Source organism: Chiloscyllium plagiosum, chromosome 14 (genome assembly GCF_004010195.1).
Source record: "Chiloscyllium plagiosum isolate BGI_BamShark_2017 chromosome 14, ASM401019v2, whole genome shotgun sequence".
Taxonomy (NCBI): domain Eukaryota; kingdom Metazoa; phylum Chordata; class Chondrichthyes; order Orectolobiformes; family Hemiscylliidae; genus Chiloscyllium; species Chiloscyllium plagiosum.
The window spans coordinates 46,420,725-46,445,085 of record NC_057723.1 but is presented as its reverse complement, the minus strand read 5'-3'; the positions used below and the strand labels follow the sequence as shown (position 1 = coordinate 46,445,085).

Here is a 24,361-nt window from a genome sequence, read left to right as displayed (position 1 = left end):
AATGTTTAAAATCTACTTGAATGTGGAGCTAAGAAGAGCAGGAATGTTTCTCTCGGCTCTGTGTAAAAATTACAAGCTGTTGCTGGCTGCTCTCGCCCCTTAACTCTAATTGTATTCCTGCTCCAGTCCTTGACTTGGCTGATCTCCCAGCTGACTAAGCTCCATGCTGAGATTGTCAAGTTGCCTCATGGGTCATACGAAATTATTTGCAAAACTCTTGTCTGCTCCTGATAATGGTGGAGGACCCATAGCATGTAGTCCTTTCGACCATGCATTTAGGTTTGTCAGTTGTTGCAGCCACTTGATTTTAACCTGGAAGTGGTCATTCATGAACTTCCAATCACTGTGTTATCTGAAGTCATTATTAAAATTTAAATTCAGGCTAATTTTTATCACCAAGTGCAAACTAGTTAAATACCTTGACATTTTTTGACATACTGCAAAAATATCATGAAGTAATGTTAATTGTGTTTTTAAAAAATTAATTTCAGCCCAATCCAGACCATCATTTTCCACCAATATGTCTGTTATATATGTTCCTGAAGACACACCAACAGGTAGGTTCATCATTACGTATTATTTATATGAATAGAAATCAGTTTTATTTCAGAACAATAGCAAGAAGAGCGAAGGCTTTCAGAGTTGAGAATTCTGTAAATGACCAGAATTAGAGTATAAAGTTAATTTTGTTTCATTGCTCAAGTTATATTATCAGAAAAGTTGACAAGGAAACTGTTTGTGAAATCTTAATATCTATGTAGGTATAACCCGTAAATGCCAACATGTGAAATAAAATGATGTCAATAGGTAAATGAATAGTTACAAAAGGAAGAGTCTCCTGTGGTCTGTCTGACTAGTGGTTTCAAGATAAAGGAATGTATGAGGTACCAGAGTGGGTGAGGTATCAGAGAGAGTTGATGAGACTTGTGAACCAAGCTGGAGTTCATGGAATAAAAGAGAAAATCACAACAAGAGAGAAGTGTACAATATAACAGGAAACATGCAAACATTTCTGTCCTGGACTTACTGCAATGTTCCAATGAAGCACCATGCAAGTTCAAGGAACAACTTATTTTCCACATAAGCCCTCAATATTGGAATTCATTAACTTAAGAAACAAAACAAAGAACTATGAATGCTGAAGATCTGAAACAAAATCACAAATTGCTGGAGAAACTCAGTAGGCCTGGCAGCATCTTTGAAGGAAACAAAGTTAAGGTTTTGAGTCCAGAAGTCTTCATCAGATTATTCTGATGCTGAGTTCTTCAGTAATTTCTGTTTTTGTTTCAATAGCTTCTGAAAATTACTGCTTTATGCCTGTTCTCCATTTTTCTTACATTCTCTATTCCCCTCTTCCTCACAGCTGTATCTTGGTTACTTTGTACTTAGTCGCAAGGAACAATTCTCTCCCTTTCACACCTTAATTTACACCCTTTATACATGTTTGTTTCTTTCTTCATCATTAACAGTTTCTTAGTCTTCTGCACTGGGCATCTGTGCTATCTGCCCTCTGGCTCCTCCTCTGCCTTTGTCAAAAGTATATAAAAAAAAATTTCCAACAATTTTCAGATCTGAACAAGAGTCATACTGGACTCAAAATTTTAACTCTGAGCAGATGCCACCAGACTTGCAGGATTTCTCCAGCATTCTCTGAGTTTACAATAAATTACAAAATTGGCTGAGCGATAGGAAACCGAGTAGTAGTGAATGTTTTTAACGTTAGTGAATGTTTTAAAATGAAAGTCTCCAAAATTAATGTTAGGCCCTCTCCTCTTCCTGATATCCATTAATAACCTAGATTTTAGTCTACAGTGCACAATGTCAACATGTGTAGATGCACTAAACCTGGAAATTATGAGCAAAGAGGATGATAGTTTAATCCTTCAAAAAAAAACATAGAAAGTCTCCTGGAATGGGTAGACAAATGACAGGTCAAATTGAATGGGAAGAATACAGAATACAGTTATTATGAGCATTACTGGCTTTTGATGGGAAGAATACAGAGATCCAATAAAAGATAAACAGTTCAATTCCAAAGGATATTCAGAATCAGATGCAACGAGATGTATATGTATATAAATTGAGAGTGTGGTGCTGGAAATGCACAGCAGGTCAGGTAGTATCTGAGGAGCAGAAGAATTGACATTTCAGGCATAAGCTCTTCATCAGGATTTCCTTGGATGCAGCCTGACCTGCTGTGCTTTTCTGGCACCCCACTCTTGACTTTGATTTCCAGCATCTGTAGTCCTCACCTTTTCCTAGTATATGTATGTAAATCAAGGAAGATAGCATGACATGTTGAGAATGTGGTTAGTAAAGCATAAAACATCCTGAGTTGTGTCACGGGCGCATTGAGTACAACACCAAGGAAAAGTGTATTAGGAACAGGAATCGGCCATTTGACTCCTTGAACCTTTTGTACTATTTTGTAGGATTATGGCTAATCTGTTTGGGGCTTAATTCTACTTTCCTGTTTACTACTATAGCCTTTGGCTTCCTTATCAATTACAAATCAATTAAATGATCCAGCCTCTACTCCTTCTGGGAAGGGGAATTCTACAATTGGCAACCCTCCAAGAGAGAAAAAAAATTCTTAGTACTGTTTTGAATGGGAGATGTCTTATTTTTAATTTGGATCAGTTAGCCCTAGTCTCCCTAATATAGAAAACATTGTCCCAGTATTCACCCTTTCAAGGCACTCCGCACCATGTCGAACAAAGCAGCAAGGAATTAGGAGAAGCTATTATGAGCATTACTGGCTTTTGAAATGGTATGTGTCATAGGGTAAATCGATGACTTGATGGTCAAACTGAAAACATACAAGGGTTATAAAACTGATCAGAAGCTAATGCACATTTCACCTCTTTTGCCCCAAAGCATTCCATCATCTACACAATGACTGTGATGGAATGTGCTCCACTTGTCTGATTGAGTGCGACTCTGAAAACACTCAAGGAACTCTGAAATCATACAAGATCAAACAAGCAGCTTGATTGTCACCCTATCCATCAACTTAAATATTCATTCTCTCCACCACTGCTACCCACTGGAAAGAGTTTGTACCATCCACAAGATGCACGACAGCAATATGTCAAAATTTCATTGACAGCACCTTTTAAACCAACAATCTTCACCATCTAGGAGGACAAGATGCTTTGCCATATCTTCAAATGCACATTCCACTGATAGACCTACAGCATCCTGACTTCGTCATAACTTTGGCGGCACGGTGGCTCAGTGGTTAGGCACTGCTGCCTCACACCACCAGCATCCGAGGTTCGATTCCAGCTTTGGGCGACTGTCTGTGTGGAATTTGCACATTCTCCCTGTGTCTGCGTGGGTTTCCTCCAGGTGCTCTGGTTTGCTCCCACAGTCCAAAGATGTGCAAGTCAGGTAATTGGCCATGTTAAATTTCCCATAGTGATAGGTGCATTAGTCAGAAGTGGGACTGGGTGCGTTACGCTCCGGAGTGTCGGTGTGGACTTGTTGGGCTGAAGGGCCTGTTTCCACACTGTAGGGAACCTAATCTAAATGAAAATCCTGGGACACCAACCCTCACAGTATAGTGTGTATACAATCACCACATGGTTCAGTGGTTGAAGAAAGTGGTTCACCAGCAGCTTCTCAAAGGCAGTTTCATTAGGGCAATATATTTACCTTGCCAGTGAAAAACACATCATACTTGCCATAGTATGATACAGGAAATGGAAGTGCAATGTTGCTTGAAATGAATGTTCGTGAAGATTTGCAGACGATCTTGAGTTGCCAGAAGGGGTTTAAATAAAGATAGCTCTGGATGATATAAGGAGGTTACTCTTTGCAAAATAGATTTCCTGCTTCCACAATGTGGAGACAATCAGAGTGTGAAATGATGTGAGGCATTCAATGCCATCTTGTGAATGGAGAGCATATGCATTGACGAAAACACCTTGACCTAACTATCCTCTCCTTCGGAGATTACTGAATCTCATCCAGCACTATATTGGAGAAGATGAGTGTTTCTGGTTCTACCATCTCCTTTGAAACAGCCTGAGCAAATCTCTAATGGGTTTTCCTGCTTTTGGTGCTCAAAGAATCTCTTTCTATTAATACTGATTTTGACAAACAATACTGAAAATCCAGGAGCCAATGAGCTGACAGTCCACACCATCCCAAGCTAGTTGCTCCTCTTTATACCATCAGGATTTGAAGGGGCTTGTGTGAAGCTCTTTGACTGATTACAGCCTTTTAGAAAATGCACCATGTCTGAATATGCCTCTTTTGTCGGAGCAGTGTGTCTATTAGTCACAGAGTAGAGCTCCAAGTTTGCCATGCATTGATAATGAGTTTTCTGGGACAAAAAGGTAGAAGCTTAACAATGGATTTACACAAAAGTACAATTCTTACTTCATTTTCAGCCCATCAGTAGGAGGACAATACACCTTTGTATCTTGAACCCATTAGTCACACAATCTAGAGGAGGCCTTTTTTCCCCATTGTGATATCTACTGACTCATAATTTTTTGTGTTGATATTTATTAGCTATATCTACTTAGGGGGCTAAGATTTTCCCCAACAGTTTTTGTTGTTGACTTTTCTTTCAGATAAATATTTTGCTGATAGTCACCAATTGCAGATATGGCTTCAGCAATGTAGAGAAATGAAGTTCTCATCATGATTTCTGTCAACTGCAGAGAGTTCTCTACTTGGAAGACCTTTCCTTCTCATGCCCAAGTTATGAGGAAGATCACGGAAGTGATTATGGTTGCTGAAAATGTTTGTTGTTTGCCAGAGCACTGAGATGTGCCATTCAGCCAGGCTTACAGGAGCTGCATAAGAGAACATAAAAAAAAACTAACTTGCTGATGCAATTGTCCACAAGAAAAATATCATGTCATTAATTAGATGAACAAAATTATAATATCAAGTAAATTCCTTACATTTTCTTCTTAATCCCAAGGATCTCTGGTTAGAGCACACAGAGCATTGTTAAAAGGGTCTATGTATCATGGGGACTAATGGGAGAAAGGTTCACTGTAGAAAATGTTGGGAAGAAAATATGGGAGCTATTATCAATTTGCTTCTGATGTTTATTGTCTTTCACTGTTCTTCTCCATTTCTCTTTCATTCTATTTTTAGTGAAATGGCTGTACTTTTTCTAAAACCATCCTACATGTTTCTGTTGATGCATAAATCCTAAATCCAATGCCAGTTTGATTTCCCAGGTCACTCTAATAGAACCTCTGAACTACCAGCATGTGGAACCTGCCAGGGCTGTTACAGATTCAAGTATCCATTTTAGAGATCTGTTGCCAATCCAGACTAATTTTCTGTAAGCAGTCCCTTTCCAAAAGGTTGGGAGCTGACCCTTGAACCTCCATTAAAGGGAATCAGACTGTCTGTTGCCCCTGAGTAACTGGGGTTACAGTGATCCCAATTACACATAAGGACTCTCTCCTGCATGTGCCCAATCTAGTCTTGGTGTCTCGTAGGTTTAAAGGCAAGATACCCATTGGCATTTACTAAAGTTTTGCTCCCCAACAATAGACACAGCAGTGTCTACCTTCAGGCCCAGGGTGTGGTCATTTATCTCGAGTTTTGTCTTAATTGGGACCACTTTGGGAACAGTGATCAAACTTAGTTGTATCAATTTCTCATCTCAGACTGATTTATTTGCAAAGTGCTGTCTTGAGGTGGCTTTGTCAGCTCAACATTTTGAGGTGGTGTTTTCCTGCTTCAGTAGCCCTTCCCATCCAGGGAATTCTAGGCTTTATTTGCCTCACCTTTCTCTTTTGATGGAATATATTTTCACTTGTCCAAATTATATTCATTTTGAAAGTAGCCCATTGTTCAGCTACAGTTTTCCCAGCCAACTCTTCCTGACCCATGGAGGTTGGCTCTCGACTAGTTAATTAGTCTTTCTCTACAGTCCTTTTCATCGTCATTCTGAACCTAATTCCACTTGGCAACCTAAGCCAGTAACTCTGCAATCTTATTTTTTGTATCTGGGCATCACATACATGCAGTGTAACATTTTCTGCATGTGTTCACCTATGTCACACGAAATGTTCACATTTCCTCATATTCCAAATGATGAGTATGCTGACTGACCAAGCTGCTGTGCCATAACTTAAGGTAACTTTTACAATATTGATTAAAAACTGAAGATTAGAGATTGATAAATTTACTGTACTCTTGTGATTTCAGTGCTTGATTTGAAAAAATACATAGTCCTCATGTGCTGCTCTTCAACTGTGGGATTTGCTGGGGCCTAACAAAGATAAAAACATATAAAAAAAGAAACCACGTTCGTCCCTTCTTTACTGAATTCACTTGGTCACCAAATTTGTAGTGATCCCACTCCATCACAGTGCACTCTCTGCTCTGCACTCAAGCTCATTTTTCCTTTATAAATTTGAACACAAAGAAATTGATTTTCTGCTGCATTTGGAATGGATCTTTCCCCTATGCTCCTCTAAGTCCTCCATGAGGTTTAAACCCCTCACTTGTGTATAATTTTCTTAGGGTGGCTGAGTTGCGTGAAGCTCAAAATGGAAAGGGCTTACATCAGGATTCAGCTATTATTCAGCTTCGGAACTGAACATTCTCCCCCCCGAAAAGAAATCTACTCCTCTATTCCTATGTCTATAGCCTTTTTTATGTCTTTACATTTCTATCACTACTTTGTTTTCACTGAGACTGAGAAACACAACATTGTGATTAATGTAAGAATATTTTCCAAACCTGAATAAAGGAAGCAATGATTAATGATTCATTTCATTTTTTTTCCAGGTGCAGTAGCATATAAGATTATTGCATCTGACACCAATAATAATCCAATTACCTATTCTATGTCTGGAAAGGATTCAGCATTCTTCAATTTAGATAAAAACACTGGCATTGTCACAGTTGCACGTGACTTGGACCGAGAGGTAATTTCGTAGGAATGCAGTTTAAGTTATAAATCACAAGAACGCTGGTACCAAATCCGAACAAGGTTTCACTGTTTTGAATCACCTTAAAAACCATTTCAATGGGTTCCGGGATGCTTAAGGTTATTTATCTGCTTGTGATTTGTTGGTCAATCCTCTCATGGAAGGACAGGGTAAAGGATATTATGTTAACAGGATGCAGAACTTAAAAAAAATTGAATAAAAATGTAGAGTCTGCAGGGGTGTATGTGTGGGTTAGAAGGTGAACAATTTTCACAGGATCCACATGGTCATCTGTAGTTAATGGTTGAGTTAGCTAAACTCAGTTGGGATGATGATAAAAAATGATCATTGATCCAAATGCCTCTGAAACAATGAGTGGAACATTTAGCTGGCATTCCTAACAGTCTAGCCCTCGCTTCTAACAATTATCATGGAGGACAAGAATAGGCTGAGTTGTAATTACTCAGTGGCCAGAAAGATCAGGATAAGAGGTTGTTGATAGTTTGGAGCAAAAGAATCAGGAGGGGCTATGTGGTCCAACCAGAAGTAGTGTTGCCTTCCCACTGCTATGGTATTTTGCTAGTGCTGGGGAATGCCGTAGATGGTCTTCCTACCTTAGAGGTTAATTAGGCCACTTACATGGTCAAAAAAAAGCATCTTCCCATTATTGCTAGTAGTTCTCATCTTCCATCGCATGGGGAGACTTCCTGATAATACTGGTAAGCTTCTTGTTGGTTCAGAGAGGATGTGGGTGGAACCCTCCAGGATCTGCACCTGCCAGCTACAGTAGCTGCTCTTGCTTCATGGTCCACCCACACCTCACCAATTATCCTATTCAGCTTAGTGGCTTCCGTGGTCCATACCCCATTTACCTTATTCCAAGGGTAGTGGCAGTGATGCTTCTCTCTGCTTTGTGCAGTTAGAGCAATGAACACTATTTCTGGTGGCTACATTGAATCTGAAGAGTCCTCCCCACAATAGTGGATAAGGATGAATAATATGTGTTCTTCATTCATGCTTGGAACATGCATTAGGTCCTATGTTTATAAAAATGATAGACTTTGTGTTTATTTCAGAAATTCCTACCCATCCACATACAATATTTTTGAGAGGGTTTGTCATTTTAATTTTATGAATCAATATTGTTGGAAGTTTGTGCTCGAGTTAATTTGTCATCTTCAATACCTAATACTAGGTTACAGCTACTTTGCGTGTTACTATTTATGCTCGTAACAAAGGAGGAGAGTCACAAATGGTGAGTTTTGTTATAGTTATTTCAGGAAAAAGTGATTAAATATGTTGAAAAATTGAACTGAGAGAATAAGTTAAAAGGACTAATGTTATGAATAAGATCATCTGAAATATGAGCAGGAATAGGCTATTCAATCCACTGAGACTGCTCCATCATTTAATAAGGTTATATCTAATTTACTGTGGCCATAACTTCATTTTCCTGCATGGTCCTACACATTTGACTCCCTTGGTGATCAAAAATCTGCATAATTCAGTCCTGACTATATTCAATGACCTCATACCCAATGTTTTTGATGGGTGAGAATTCCAAAGGCTAACATCGCTCTTCAAGAAGAAATTCTTCCTTAAAGCTGTCTGAAGTAGGCAATCCCTGAGTTTTGAAATTTTTTCCCTAATTCTAGATTAACTCACAAGGGGGATTGTTCTTTTACCATCTTTTTGTCCAGAATAAGTTTAAAGACTCTGATGCTATTCAAAGCTGTCTGAAGTAGGCAATCCCTGAGTTTTGAAATTTTTTCCCTAATTCTAGATTAACTCACAAGGGGGATTGTTCTTTTACCATCTATTCCATTGCATCCCAAACTTTTCCCACTATGACCCCATTTGAATGTTAGTAATTGGAGTGAATGAAGGGGTGGGGCGAGGAAAGAAATTGTTAAGTGAACAGTTGGTGGGTGGAGATGGTGGCAAGAGGAAAGCTGGAGTTTGGGGGAGAATGGGGAGGGAGTTGATGGGCTAGAGCAGGTCTTTTTGTCCAGAATAAGTTTAAAGACTCTGATGCTATTCAAAGATGTTGAACCATGCATAAATGTATAATAGAGCCTCAGCCTGTATATCAGGACTGTCACATCATTTGTTATACCACATTCAAAATGCCTCCTCCATACTGAGTGCATCCAAGGAAGTCCTTGATTAGCCAATTGGAATGCTGCATGGAACAGCCAATCAAGACATTGAAAGAACAATCAATCAGAGCTGTGAAAAGTTGTCCCGTTGACATACTGCTTAGGTCAAAAGAAAAGTCAGAATCTGATTTGATTTGATTTATTGTCATGCGAACCTAAGTACAGTGAAAAGCTTTGTTTGTGAGCATTACAGGCAGATCACAGTAAACAAGGACATACAGATTATCAGGTGAAAAAAGCTTTGACAGAGTAAGACATACAGGTTACTCCACACAGGATGTGTGCGAGGCAAGATCAACATTAACAAGATCAACATTAACAAGATCAACATTATGTGAAGTTAGAGAGTCCACTCATCAGTCTAATAATGGCAGCAAAGAAGCAGACTTCACCCTACTGCTGTGCGTGTTCAAGCTTCTCCTCGACAGTGACCATTGCTGTCTCTGAACTTGTGATCCCAAATGACCAGAATGCATGTGGCCCATTGTTGGGACCCTCTGATTGAATCTGTCAGGCACATCAAAATCTTTCACATTTCAGTAAGAAAAACCCACTGTTCTAAATGCCAATAGATAATCCTTATAGAGGTTTATAAATCATGAGGGTCATAGATAAGGTGAATTGCAAAAGTCTTTTCCCTAGGGTGGGGGATTTCAAAACTAGGGGTATATTTTTAAAGTGAGAGGAGAAAGATTTAAAAGTGACCACAGGGGATCCAAGATGGCGGCGACCCAGTAAGACTGATATCAATGTTTATATCTGAGAGTTTTGTTTATTTTTGTAAACTTGTAAAAATGTTAAATTTCTAATAAAAATATCTATAAAAAAAAAGTGACCACAGCGGCAACGTTTTCACACCCAGGATGGTTGTATGTCAATAAACTGCCAGAGGAAGTGATGGATGCAGATACAGTTACAACATTTAAATACGTTGGATAGGTATATGAATAGGAAAGGTTTTGAGGGATGTGGGCCAAACACAGACAAGTGAGACTAGTTTAGTTTGGGAAACTTGGTCAACATGGACAAGTTGGAACAAAATGTCTGTTTTCCATGTTGTATAGCTCTATTACTCTTAAGACAAACCCTTCATCCTCTAAGTAAAGAGACCAATGTACAGCACAGTTGTAGAAAAAGATCCGACTTTCATATCACATTCATGTCATTCTGTTTGCAATGATTTATTATACCTACATGACATCTTTCTGGGATTCATATATAAGGGCAGCCAGATCCTTCTGTACTGAAGCATTCTACTGTATCTCTCCAATAAAATACAATTCCACTTTTCTATTTCCCTCCCATAGTGGACAACCTTAGTTTTTTCCACATTGTACAACACACACCAAATTTTATCCACACATTTGATCTATCTATATCCCTTTGCAGACTCTTTGTATTCTATGAACAATGCGCTTTCTCACCTACCTTTGCACCTTCACAAAATTTGGTTCCAATACAGTCCCTTCATCCAATTCATTATACACTTGCAATAATTACTTATCTCTTTGGCATGTCACTCTTTAAAGTTTGGAGCTGAAAATGTGTTGCTGGAAAAGCGCAGCAGGTCAGGCAGCATCCAAGGAACAGGAGAATCGACGTTTCGGGCATAAGCCCTTTTCAGCTCTGATCTCCAGCATCTGCAGTCCTCACTTTCTCCACTCTTTAAAGTTTGCCACCTGAAAATAATCCAATTATCCCAGTTCTCTGTTTCCTATTAGATAGTCATTTTGTACACATGGGAATGTGATCCACAATAATATAAAGTCTTATCTTGTGCAGTAACCTTCTAAAAAGCCTTATTGCTGTCTTCTGGAAATTCAGATAATCTCCTGTTGCCCTTTTAGTTACCCTAATAGTTATATTCTCAAAGAACATTAATATTAATGTTACATTTGCTAAACATGATTTTCTTTCACTAAACCATGTTGACTATGTCTGGGTGATTTATGATTCTCTAAAGGTCCTTCTATTATCTCCTTAATAATATATTCTGGCAATTTCTGATTAGCAAATATTAGACTAATGGGCCTGTAGTTTTCTGTTTTCATCTCTCTCCTTTCTTGAATCAGAGATAGTATCTTGTGTTACCCCCAGGCCTACCCCTCCCTCTTTATTTCTGAGCTCCCTTTCTGCTCCCCAATCCTGAGGAAGGGTCTTGACCTGAAATGTTGACTTTTCCACCTCCTGATGCTGCCTGGCTTGCTGTGTATTCCAATTCCTGGTTTTCTACTATAGTACCTTTACAGTTTTCCAGTCCGCTGGGACTTTACCAACTCTAGGGATTTTTGGGAGATTACAAATAATATATTCACTCTCTCTTAGCCATTAGGATGTAGGTCAACACATCCAGGAAAGGCTTTAATCAGTTTTTAATCTTGTTAGTTTTTGTAAATGGTTATGATTATTTTAAGTTCCTTGTGTTCTTTGGTTTCTGCTTTTCTACTGTTCTTGGATGTATTATGCATCTTTTATTTTGAAGCCAAATGTAACACAATTTTTGAAAGTCTCTGTCAGTGCCTCAGTTACGTTTAATTTCTCACTCTCAATGTGAAGTGAATGTGAAGTTTTGAAATCTATTTTGTCATTAAAAAAATTTATTTCTTGGTTTGATCTCCAGACACAAATAATCGTTCTTGAAGATGCCAATGATAATGCACCCATATTTCTAAATGTTCCATATCATGTATCTGTTTATGAGGTGAGTCATTTTCAGTTTTTATCATGCAACAGGACATTAGTTAGGCCACTTTTGGAATACTGTGTGTAATTCTGATATCCCTCCTATTGGAAAGATGTTGTGAAACTTGAAAGGGTTCAGAAAAGATTTACAAGGATGTTGCCAGTGCTGGAGGATTTGAACAATAGGGAGAGGCTGAACAGGCTGCGGCTCTTTTCCCTGGAATGTCAGAGGCTGAGGTATGACCTTATAGATGTTTACAAAATCATGAGGGACATGGATAGGGTAAAGAGACAAAATCTTTTCCCTGGGTTGGGGGAATCCAGAACTAGAGGATGAAAAGGGAAAAATTTAAAAAGCACCTAAGGGCAACTTTTTCACACAGAAGATAGTGCGTGTATGGCATGAGCTGGCAGAGGACGTGGTAGAGGAAGGTAAAATTACAATATTTATAAGGCATCTGGAAAGGTACATGAAATGGAAGAGTTTAGAGGGACATGGGCTAAGTGTTGGCAAATGGGACTAGATTAGGCAAGGATGAATTGGACCGAAAGGTCTGTTTCTGTGCTGTAAATCTCTATGACTCTATTTGAAGTACTGTGTGATGAAGTAGCCAGTAACAGAATGGTTCTATTACCATTGAAAATTGGTTTCAATTCAGCCCAGGTAAGTGAAATTAAATAAATACGAATATTTCAGTATAAGTAAAGTAGCCATGAAATGACGTAAGTTCACCAGTATCAATCTAGGTCTACTTATAGTGGCTTCAGTCAGTCTGTGACTCCATGCAGCAATTTCTTTGGCACTGTGGTGGGTCTGGCCTGGGATTCCTAGGGTGGTGGAGGGGAGTTTTTTAAAATTCCTTTTTCTTCCTTTATTATAATATCATGGAAAAACTGTTATTCTGAACTTTATCTCTTTATTTTTATAATTTATGAATGTGATTTTATACTTTTGAAGTTTTGTATTGCAGATATTTTATTTAGTTCGTTCATTCAAATCCTACTTTAAGAAACCACAGGTTTAACTACTGTAGGAGGGGAAGATCATGCTTAAACAAACTATTTCATTTTCAGGATTTGCTCATTTAATTGTCATGAGTGGACAAGTGCCATTCATGGGTGAATCATCATTTCCCACAAACCTGAATGTGAGTTTACACCTGTCCATGAAACATCTTTCACTATAATTGACTTGCTGAATTGACACAAAATTTATTTTCAACTTTTGATATTGGAGCATTAAGGAGATCATTAAATTTGTCTTAGTTAAGGATGCCAAGGGATATGGAGCAAAGGCAGGAAAATTCAGTTGAGCTGCAGGTCAGTCATGATCTAAATTGGATATTGGAATACAGCTGTATTTTCTTCCTAATATTAGGTTACTAATTTTGTCAAGTTTTGTCAGTCCATAAACTGTGGTGTAAGTTTGTTAAAGTTAAATATTGAGCAAAGCTAAAGTCTCTTCACTTGGTTATAGAATCTCAAACTTAAAGTTCTTCAAATGCAAAAATAAGAAAAGCCAAAATGCTTTGTCAACTCTGCTTTATGTAGTCTTCATGTACTATAATAGTAAGTGAAGTTTTGGCCACCAACACAACCCAATCAAGTATTGCTACAGCAAATTATTTCTCACCAACTTGATATTCATTTTCAGAGATAACTCTAATAAAACATTCATCTCATTTATATTGGTATTTTGTCACTGGCAACCTCAAACTGCTGGACAGAACTGATAATGCATGAACAGAACAAATGCTGTATGTTCAGGTTGGAGCTTGGTTGTAATCAGATTTCAGGGATACTTTCATTGTATTTGGGGAAGGGTTCCACCCCACAAAGTAAATATGACTGTGACATTTGCATTTGATGAGAAAGGGAACGGAGCAAATAAATCTTGGATTGAGGCTTTCTTCATAGATCAATTTGTCTTTTCTTGACCATCAGTTTTGTTTGCTTGTAAGTAATACTGACAGTAATAGTTGGTTACATTTTACACCATGCGGGTAAACTAGCCTTCTGAGTCCAGTTTAAGACGGTGGGGCACTAGTTCCTCTAAAATGGTATCCTTGGTAGTTGTTGACCTCCCTGCAACAAGACACCCACTTTCTGAGTTGTTTCAGTCATTGGGCCAACTGCTCACCAAGCTTTGAATGCAATGCAATGGTATTTACATTTGTCATCATAAAAATGATATAAAGTCAGAAATTAGAAGGTTGAAAATTGATTCAATTCTTTATAGAAATATGTGACTAGCTAGCTAAATTTATAATGTGTCAGACTGTCTTTTAATTGTCATTTCATGGAATAAGTAATTCTGCATCTTCTTGTTGGACAGAATGAAACTGAAGGGGCAGTATTATTTACTGTTGTCACAGAGGATAAAGATCAAGGAGCTGCTGGAACAGTACGGTATCAGATTATGGAAGTAAGTATTAATTCTGTGAAATATGAGCAATTCCAATAGATCTAATGAAATTTATATTATATACTGTTTCAGACATCTTGAGTTTGTGATAAGATGTCCTATTAAAAATACCACAGAGTGATAGTCAGCATGAGTGAACCACTGTTAGACATGATCAGACTTTAGCTTGGGAAGAACTGAACCGTCAGCTACTAAAATAAATGTTCAATCTTTGTTTCAGAATGAGAGAAAGAAAAGCTGAAAGGCAAAGGAGGCCATCCAATTGCATAAATAATTTATCCTTATTAAGTTTGTGAAGGCATTCCAAATCAGTAAATATTGTATGCTTCATGTGTGGCCATGTTATACCTGTGATGTGGAGGTGTTGGTTTTGGACTGGGGTGGACGAAGTCAGAAGTCACACGACACCAGGTTATTGTCCAACAGGTTTATTTGAGATCAGAAGCTTTTGTCACCTGTCGAAGGGGCAGCACCCTGAAAGTTTGTGACTTCAAATAAACCATGATCAGGTGTTGTGTGACTTCTGACCATGTTATACCTCAACTGGGAATACCAAAGCTGTAATTAGGGGAAATATCCTATTATGAACATCTCATTGAATAGCAGATTTATTAAAAAAAACAAATCCTTCAACTTTATTAACAACCAAAAAGAAGTATCTAAATTAGAGGATGAGGCTGTAAACTTGTAGTGATATAGCAACAGATTCACCTCATTCAATTTGAATATCATTATGGAATGTAATAGTTAAATATTGGATGTATCTCTGGTCTGTAATTATTTTCTCTTAAACTCTATTTTTAAACTTTTCATAATGTGTAATAATTTTCATTACCAGTACCTTCGCTAGTGTGTAAACAGAACACCATACATTGGGCCAACTCTGGACTCAGGACCTTTCTTCTGTTGTGTTATATGACTGGTTCCACACTTGATTGTGTCATGTTGCAATAACTCATAAATCACTTCATATTCTTCAGATTGCTGAATAAACTCTGTTTCTTACTCTGTTACAGGTACTCCCAGATGCCCCTTATCTCTTTGAAATTCAACAAGATGGAGACGTTATTTTGAATGGTACTCTGAATTACACGGGGAAAAGCACATTTTATCAGTTACAGATCAAGGCTTCAGTAGGTTGAAATTGTTTTGCTCAAATATCCTCTGTCCTTTTCTAATTTGAGCTACGAATAATTTACTTCTTGTTTGATAGGATCATGGTGGACTGTACAATGGAGCATTTGTCATTCAAAATGCCTCTACGTTTGCAATTATCAATGTAAAAGATGTTCCTGACTTGGATCCTATATTTTTGAACATACCTTATCAAACGACAGTGCCTGAGAATTCTAAAGTGGTATGTATGAGAAACTACTTCATATTGTCCAGAACACTAGAACTAGAGGAATAAGCTTGTACTTGAAGTAAAAATATAATTAATATGATCAAGACTAGGACATTTGTCCGCTGAAGCCCGATCTGCTATTCAATAAGGTCATGGTTCATCTGCCCTGAACCATAACTCCTCTTTCGTGCCAGCTCATTATAGCTCTCAAATTCACAATGATATAAAAATCTACCTTCTGCTTCTTTAAATACTTTCAGTGATCTTGCCATCATAGCTCGCTGGGGTAGAGAATTCTAGATATTCACTACCTTCTCAGAGAATGGATTCTTTGAATATCTCCTAATTCTATGACTATATCTCTAGTTTGAGATTTCCCCACTCATTAGAAACACCTTCTCAATGTCTATTCTGTCAAGCCTTGTCAAAAATCTTGTGTATGTTTCAATAAGATCATCCCTCATTCTGTTAAACTCCAAAGAATAAAGGCCTAACGTGTATTGTTGCTCTTGCTAGGTCAGCCTCTTAGTCCCAGGGATCAGCTTGCAATGTCAATATATTCTTTCTTAGACATGGGGACCAAAACTGCACAAAGTACTCCACATGTAGCTTCACAAACACCCTGTACAATTGTAACAAGATTTTCCTATTTTTAACCTCCAAACCACAATCCCCCTTGAAGGAGGTATATTTTCAAAAGACATCTCTGGAAATGATGGCCCCAATATTTACATGGGAATGATAGAAGTAGCCAGGAAATTTGAGTATGTGGGTAACACAGAGTTTCTGACTAATTTAACAGCTGGAACCTCAACTAATTACTTTTCTCCCATTTCTGCAGACAGGCAGGCAGCCAGATTAAGAGCCTAGTTAGCTATTCAGCCAGAAGGCCAGTGCAACCAGAGAGCAGAACGTATTGGCAGGGATATCATGGAAGAAAAGTAGGATGTGGGGATTGGGGTAGGGACAATGGAAAAACATTTGGGAACGGAGGTTTAGGGAGCTGTACGTGGATGTAGGATCATGGTGGAAATTGCCGCTGGAGGGTTGTGTGGAGAATTGTGGGTAGAAGGCTGAAGGGTGATTATGAAGCAAAAATCAAGGGAAATTGATTGTGGGTGGAAGGTCAAGGAGGAAATAATGCTTCAAAAACTTTAGGAAGGATGGTTCAACTGGCAGACATCAGATTGTGCAAAGACAGACCACAAGGAGGAAAATAGGTTTCCATTAAGAACTAGACTGAATCATTTCTGCTCCTGTTGGCTCTTAAGCAGTATGGAAAGACAGTTAACTGCTGGATAAGAATCCTTCTTTCCTCTAATTAGATGTTTTATTTTTCAAGTTATGGGAATGTTGTGTTCAATTTAATTTTAAATGTAAATAAAATTAAATGCTAAAAGATCTTATAGCCATGCAGGACTATTCCCATGGTTCCTACACTAAACTTCATCCCCTAAAATAAACAGTCTCTGTTGCTTAGTGGATATTGTGTCTAACATTGTCAGTCGTCATGCCATTTCACCCCTCCCCCAAGGTCCAGGAAGATCAGACTTAACCTGGTGTGGAATCTTCTCCCCATTAGTAACTCTGCTCGAGCTATCCTTGTAGGTGCATGAGGGGTGGTCCTATAATTAAATTGGAACTGGGACAGTTTGGTATCTCGTCATCTGTTTCTTTAAGCATGCCTTCAAAGTTTGGACTACTCTTTCTGCCAGACCATTAGATGATGAATGATATGGAGCTGACCTTATACATCAATTACCATTCAACTTTAGGAAATACTCAAACTCCCTGCTGGCAAAAGATGGCCTGTTATGTGTGACCAGCACTTCAAGGAGTTCATGTATTGCAGAGGATACATGCAGTTTTTCCATCATCGTTCCTGTGTTTGAAGATTGAACGCTACGTGCGTCCAGCCATTTTGTGTGGGCATTCACAATGACTAAGAACATTGAGCCCATGAAAGATTTGGCATAGTCCACGTGTTACTGAGTCCAGTCTTTATTACCGTGGATTATTCCAGGTGGATTATTGTTGGCTCTTCACACTTTGATTTCAATGTCTGATGTAGTAACTGAGAAATATTGATTTACATTGGTTATTAACCACTGGCCATCATTGAAAAGTTGAAAATTTGAAATTTGAGACTATTTAAATGGAGTCTTTTGTTTCAGCCATTTATTTAATATAAAGGTTATTTACATTATTGAAAAAGATAATGTAATTACAGATACATTGTCCCACATGTAACATGTTGTGTGAGTAGTGATGAAGGATGAATGGATGTAAGTCTTATGCTTTGTTGTTTGTGTATCCCATATTGTGATGAAATGCATTTCTAAAATGCCCTTTCATCTTATAAGGGTGGAGGCATGTAACGACTGTATCCTTTTATTTTTCTGGAACTTTTGCTTGTGGATTAATTAAAGAAAAAGGACTCTTTTAAAACCAAAAATTGTAGAAGAGATTGCTGCACTTTTAGAAAACAAGTTACCAACAATTATTGGAAATTCTATTTACATTTTTGTTTGCTCAACCAATGGTGGAATTTTAGTTGTAGTTGAACTAGCATCAGGGAGTGTGCACAAAGTGAGATTCAACAGGTATCAAGTAGGTAATTGGTCTTTGAACCTGTTGTTAATGTCAAAGGCCTTCTACCTACCAATAAATGTGATGTGACTTCTAGATAGCTGGTTAGCCTTTGGGTGTAAACGTTATAGCCAGAAGCCTTTAGACTTTCAGGAGAGGTGGTGACCTTAATTCTGCAGTGAAAAAATACCTATCACCTGAAGGAAGTCAATTTATTTTCTTTTGTCAGTTTCTTAAGCTGTTGTTTTTAACCAATTAGTCAGAGACTTTATAAACTACGGACCAGTCGCTCTGTGCCTCCTGCAAGCAAGTGAAAGTACCTGTAGAAGAGAGATTGAGGAGTTGCACGTTCTAACAATACAAAATGATCATCTCAGTGAATCGTGTTGACAGGGGCTATTGAACTGCCTTCTTAGTTTTTCTCTTCATTACCAATTTAGTTTGTGTTTCTCTGTATGTGTGCATGTTTGTGTGTAGCGGGGTGGGGGTGGGGCGCAGATGGGTTTATGGGAGTTAGAATTTTATCTGATAGAGTTACATGTCGACTGTACATTGTTATTTACCTGTAGCTGTTATCTATTTATTTATAATAACTAGTAATTCTTGTTATGTTCAGAAAATTGGCCTGTGCTGTGTGTCAACTGGGTCTTAAAAGAAAGGTACATTGAGGAATTTTGGGCCCTTTTATAAAGTTACTGACTTTTGCTACAACTCCTGGAACAGTAGTCTTTGGTTTCTAGCATGGCACTGAGTGAGACATGACAATATTTTTCTGTGATCACATTCAACAGTATTTTGGAAAAGGTCTGCATCAATATAATGTGTAGAAACTCCTTATATAATTCAACAATGTGGAAGCTAACTTAAATAGACAAACTCTACTGGAAAGATTGAGTCCTTCAAGATCACAGCATGGGTAATCCCATCACCTGCTGAGGTTATCATGAAGGACTCTCCTTCTCAGCATCACCCCTCACCTGAGGTACGGTGCTCCTCAGGTTAACTCACCACCAGTTGTCTCTCTCTCTCTAATGAGAGACCAGCCCTACGTTGTGATAAGACTATTGTAACACAACAACAATAATGTTGTTAATTGGTATCTAATTCACACAATGCTTTCAACTAACTACAGAAATATCTTTTTGTTTCTTCATTTCTTTTTCAGGGAACAACTGTACTTACAATTACAGCTGTGGATGGTGACCGAGGAATTAATGATGAGATTACATATTCTATCTTAAGTAAGAAAGTAGATTGCCTTATGTTGTATCCTCACTCATTTCTTTTGTTGCGCAATTTCTCTATGAATGATCTAAAGCTGTTTGTAGTGAAAAGTTTTTGGTATTGTTCGTGTCATCTTTTACTTTTCACTTATAGATTCAAAGCCTCCAGGTTTATTTAACATTACTGCTCAAAGTGGAGAGATAGTTGTGTCTCATTCTTTTGACCGAGAGGAACTTCTTGACTTTAATGCAATTGTAGAACTGCAGGTTATGGTAAGTAAAATACAATGTGTTGTAGACATACAATGTCTACTGCAAAACAATATATATCCTATACATTTTATTTTATTGAAGTATCTTGACATATCATCGCATTCACTGAAATATGTCATTAGAAAATTAATGATAAAAGCAAAAATAATTAAAGTCTCTGATTTTAAATGATTTTATATGATCTCCTGGTACAGTAAATACAGCAATCCAAAACTTAGAGGACCATTTCTGATCGTTTTAGATTGCTGTCTTTCAACATATTCCTTACAGCTGGGAACTAATAAGGTCAGAGGCATTTCAGGATTCCAAATGCCCTCATGATATCAGAAGATTATAAAGTAGAATGATTGTTATTTACATCTAATTGATAATTAATGGGCATGAGTGGTGGGTGGGAACTTGCTCCTGATTGTACCTATTTTCTTCGTGGAAAATAGGACAAAAGATCAATTATGAGTAGTGCCACTTGATTTGTGCCATCCTTGTTGGTTGTTTAAGGTTGTTTTGTAGCTGCTAGTACCCTTGTAAATGAGGCGCTTAAAACCTGTATGAAATCCTCTCATTAACATGTCTTGCTAAATATTTAAACAGATTTACGATCAACTTCATTAATAGCTTTCAGTGAAGGAGATCTGTCATCTTTATGCAGTCTAGCCTACATGAGACTCCAGATCCACAACAATAAGATTAACTCTTAACTACCTTCTTGGCAATTAGAGATAGGCAATAAAGACTGGTCTGGCCAGTGATGTCCACATCCCATGAATCAATAAAAAAGAAAGATCCTTCAGTGATCTCTGCGGCAGTCATGAAAATAAAAATAAACTTCAAATAAAAATCTACCACTGAATATTGTTGTGGAAATGGGAGGAGCAGAAGTGCTTTCTCAATTGACAGCAATAATAATTGTTGAGAGTGGGGTGCTGAAAAAGCACAGCAAGTCAGGCAGCATCCGAGGAACAGGAGAATTGACATTTCGGGCAACAGCCCTTCATCAGGAAGATTCCAGATGAAGGGCTCTTGCCTGAAACATTGAGATTCCTGCTCCTCGGATGCTGCCTGACCGGCTATTATTTTTCAGCACCCCACTCTTGACTCTGATCTCCCGAATCTGGAGTCTTCACCTTCTCCTAGCAATCACAATTGGATCATCCAACCACTGCTGTTCCTATCACCACCAAACCCCAGCAATTTCTTTATCCTCTTATGGTAAGGGAGATGCTTTGATATTCTTCAATGGATGAACTACCTGAACAGTTTGGTAATATGACTGACATCTAGCCTGATATGCAATTTTATGATGGTCTCAGGCATATGATTGGAGCCCATATTGCTTTGCTGTTCTGATTTTGGGTCTGAAAATGGTCCCAAATAAGTTTTTGTATACACAGATCTTTATTTTTAATGTTGTGAAATGGTTAAGAATCCCAACTCAGTTCTTATTTGCTGTTGACAATGTCTCAAATATTACTTCAGCAGCATATCTCTTTCCAAACCTGGTTATCTAGAAGAACAAAGGCTTCAATATTGTGGTGATATGTAATTTTCAAAGCTGCCTATAAACAAGTCACTTACCATTCTGACTAGGACAGTATCTTGGAATGCTTTATTTGATGGTTCTTTTAGGAATACCATGACTTGAAGGACTGTTTCATTTCAAGGAAACATTCAGCATCATACTCACGGGAAAACGAGAGATAGACAGTCAATGCAGTCTTTCAAATGCTGCTTATGTCTCTCAAACAAATTTGCTAAATGTTTCCTGTCTTTCTCATTTTCAATTGTAAGTGATTCTTTAGTGTTTGATTTTTACCTGTAATTACCAGCTTGCTATTATACTGCTAGATGCAACTTTTTTTGTAATTTGTTCACTATTTTTAACATATTCTTTTTCAGTTATCTCCTGGCACCTCAGTGTATTATTTCATTGTTTTTCCTTTAATTCTGGCAATTTGTCTAGAAGCATTGGACACTATTTTTTAGAATTAATAACTTATTTACAAATATGTCAGTTTTGCATCACTTTATGGAACAAAGATGCATTTCATAGGATATGGTAAATTATGATAATTGTTATTCCCTTTTTCTGGTTGTAACACTGCTAATATAGTGCAGTGATGAGCTGCTTTCAGATGGTAATAATGGCTAGAATTTTAAATCTGACTTTCAGTAGCAGATATAAAGCTCAGAAATCTGCAAAAGTTAGTAATTTTTTCTTTTTTGATTTCTATTCAACATACCATCTTCCAAGTGAACACATTTTTTTTTTATTTCTAGGCCAAGGAAATGCATCATGATATCAATGGAATCATTGCCTCTGCAGTTACAAGGGTATCCATCACTGTGACCGATATTAACGACAATACACCTGCGTTCTATAATTGCATTCTTGGCACTTGTAATTTTGCTGAAAGTTCAAAAGTGAATTCATTTCGCACTTCCATTCCTGAGCATTTCTCGTCAGGAGTGCCAATAGAGAATTTAACTATAGTAGCGCGTGATCCTGATCAGGTACATAATTCTAAGAGTTTTAATACTTTGTAACCTTTTTAAAACTCACACTGTATACCCTGAGGTTATATTTGAAATATTCAATAAGTGGAATTAGTTGTGCTTCTGATATTTTGTAAACCTCCTGAAGCTAATAGTTGTATAATTGTTAGACAACTCTTGGATATGCACCTGAGTGAAATTAAGTATAGAACTGGTACAATTTGAGGTACACTGTATTGATGGGTATATCATTTAGTTGTTTTAGAGACTGTTTTATGCAAAGTTGAATTGTGCATTTGTTTCATTGTTCCAATGGAGAAATGTGTGATGATGTTGTAAATCTCCTCTCTAAACATGAGCTGTGATTTGGTTTCATCTGTGTTATTCTTGCATAAGTTGACAATGTTATTTTTACAGGGTATGAATGGAAGCTTCACATTGTCCCTTCAGGGAGCGAACGCATCAGCTTTTACTGTTTCCCCAACAGAGATCAAAACTGTGGGAGTGGTACAGATAGCAGTGAAAGACTCAGATATTATTGATTATGAACAGAGAAAGGTTTTGATCTTTGAGGTAATATTTGTTTCAAGAATACATATAGCCTTTTCCAGAAATTTGAAAAGCTGTGCTTTTCTCCTGCTATTAACATTGTTATTACTTTCAATGAAAGACAACTGGGGGTGGAGGGGTATATTCATCTTTGAGAAAAATGTGTAACAGATATTAATGAATCAACTAGATTAGAGACAAATAAGACACAGGTGCTGGAATCCAAGGTAGACAAGCACGAGGCTAGAAAAACACAGCAAGCCAGGCAGCATCAGGGGGTGGAGACGTCAACAAAGGGTTGGTCAGAGGAATGGAAGGGAGGGGGAGGGACTGGAAAGAGAGTCAGGGAACGGGAAGGGAGGTTATTTGAAGTTGGAGAAATCAGTGTTGAGTCCTCTGGGCTGTTGGCTGCCAAGGTGGAAAGTGAGGTGTTGTTCCTCCAATTTGCAAACTGATTCACTGTGGCAATGGAGGAGGCCGAGGTTGGTCATGTTGGAAAAGGAGTGGAAAGGGGAATTCAAATGGGCAGTGACTGGTGGGTCAGGGCAGCCCCTGCAGACCTGGCTGAGATGCTCGGCTAAATGTGCCCTGAGTTTATGTTTGGTTTCCCCAGTGTAGAGAAGACCACATCAGGAGCACACGATACAGTAAGCTGGGTTGGAGGAGAAGCAGGTGAACGTCTGTCTCACTTGGAAGGACTATTTGGGGTCCTGGATGGAGGTGGTGTGCCAGCAGGTTTTGCATGAACTACCACACTGTATTTTCAGCTAAGGTGTAGTGTGAAGCAGACAGCCGATGCAGTAATGCCAATTTTGTGCTTTTGCAGAAGGTTTTTTTTTCCCCTTTAAGAGTTTTCTTGCATCTCTTTAGGATTTATACCAGGTAGAAAATGACCAAATTTTCAGACCAACATTGATATTATGGCAACACTCGATATATACAGTACATAAAATGCAATATTAACTAGTAATTAGTAAATCCAAAAAGATCACTCATTTAAATTTTTTTTTAATAACTTACTTGAAACTGAAATTTGCCAATCAATGTCTAATTTCTCAAAAAATAAAACAGCAACCTGCACTTGCACTGTTCCCTCTTCATAAAGGAATGCCCCCAGAGTACTTCACCCCATGGGGGTAAGCCAGGAATAGATTGAAAGGACATGCTGAACTTTCTCAGTGAAACATGCTTTGAAAGGATTGTTAATGGTAGAGAAAGAGAGATTGAGGAGTTCAAAAGAGTAGAATTGAGACAACTGGTAATGATTACAGTAATGTTGGGGCAAAAGAAATGGAGAGGCCAGAACTAGAGAAATCTGGTGAGGCTATGGACATGGAGGGAATTGCCAAAATAAGATTTCCAAGACCATGGAAAAATTTTGTAGCTGAATTTGTTCAGCTGAGTTGTGCTTAGCAGCAAATTAGCATTGGTCAGCAAGTACAGGATTGACGGGTGAAAAGAATTTTGTCTGGGATAAGATGTGGACAGCAGGACATTTGACAAATTCGAGGTCAGCAAGAACAGTGCCAGGCAGTCAAAAATGGACATGACAAGGGAGATGGAGCTGAGATAGAGCTAAAAATCAGCAATGTTTTGATGCTATAACTATGGAGTGATGATAGGACATGAGTCATAAAGAATTATAGCACATGAAAGATATGTTATCCACATGTTTCAGTTGCAAACCTTCGCAAGTCAACGTAGATACA

At 38.0% G+C, this 24,361-nt stretch overlaps 1 protein-coding gene across 1 annotated transcript in view; it reads left to right on the top strand.

Moving 5' to 3' along the window:
* cdhr2 (cadherin related family member 2) overlaps nt 1-24,361 on the top strand; it is a 107,351-nt gene that overhangs the window by 12,063 nt on the left and 70,927 nt on the right. Inside the window, exons 3-13 of the mRNA XM_043703737.1 lie at nt 492-557; nt 6,772-6,911; nt 8,110-8,169; nt 11,694-11,774; nt 14,091-14,180; nt 15,197-15,313; nt 15,394-15,537; nt 19,280-19,355; nt 19,492-19,610; nt 21,888-22,121; nt 22,521-22,676. Coding sequence (XP_043559672.1) covers nt 492-557; nt 6,772-6,911; nt 8,110-8,169; nt 11,694-11,774; nt 14,091-14,180; nt 15,197-15,313; nt 15,394-15,537; nt 19,280-19,355; nt 19,492-19,610; nt 21,888-22,121; nt 22,521-22,676 — 1,283 coding nt within the window. The remainder of the gene's footprint in view (nt 1-491; nt 558-6,771; nt 6,912-8,109; nt 8,170-11,693; nt 11,775-14,090; nt 14,181-15,196; nt 15,314-15,393; nt 15,538-19,279; nt 19,356-19,491; nt 19,611-21,887; nt 22,122-22,520; nt 22,677-24,361) is intronic.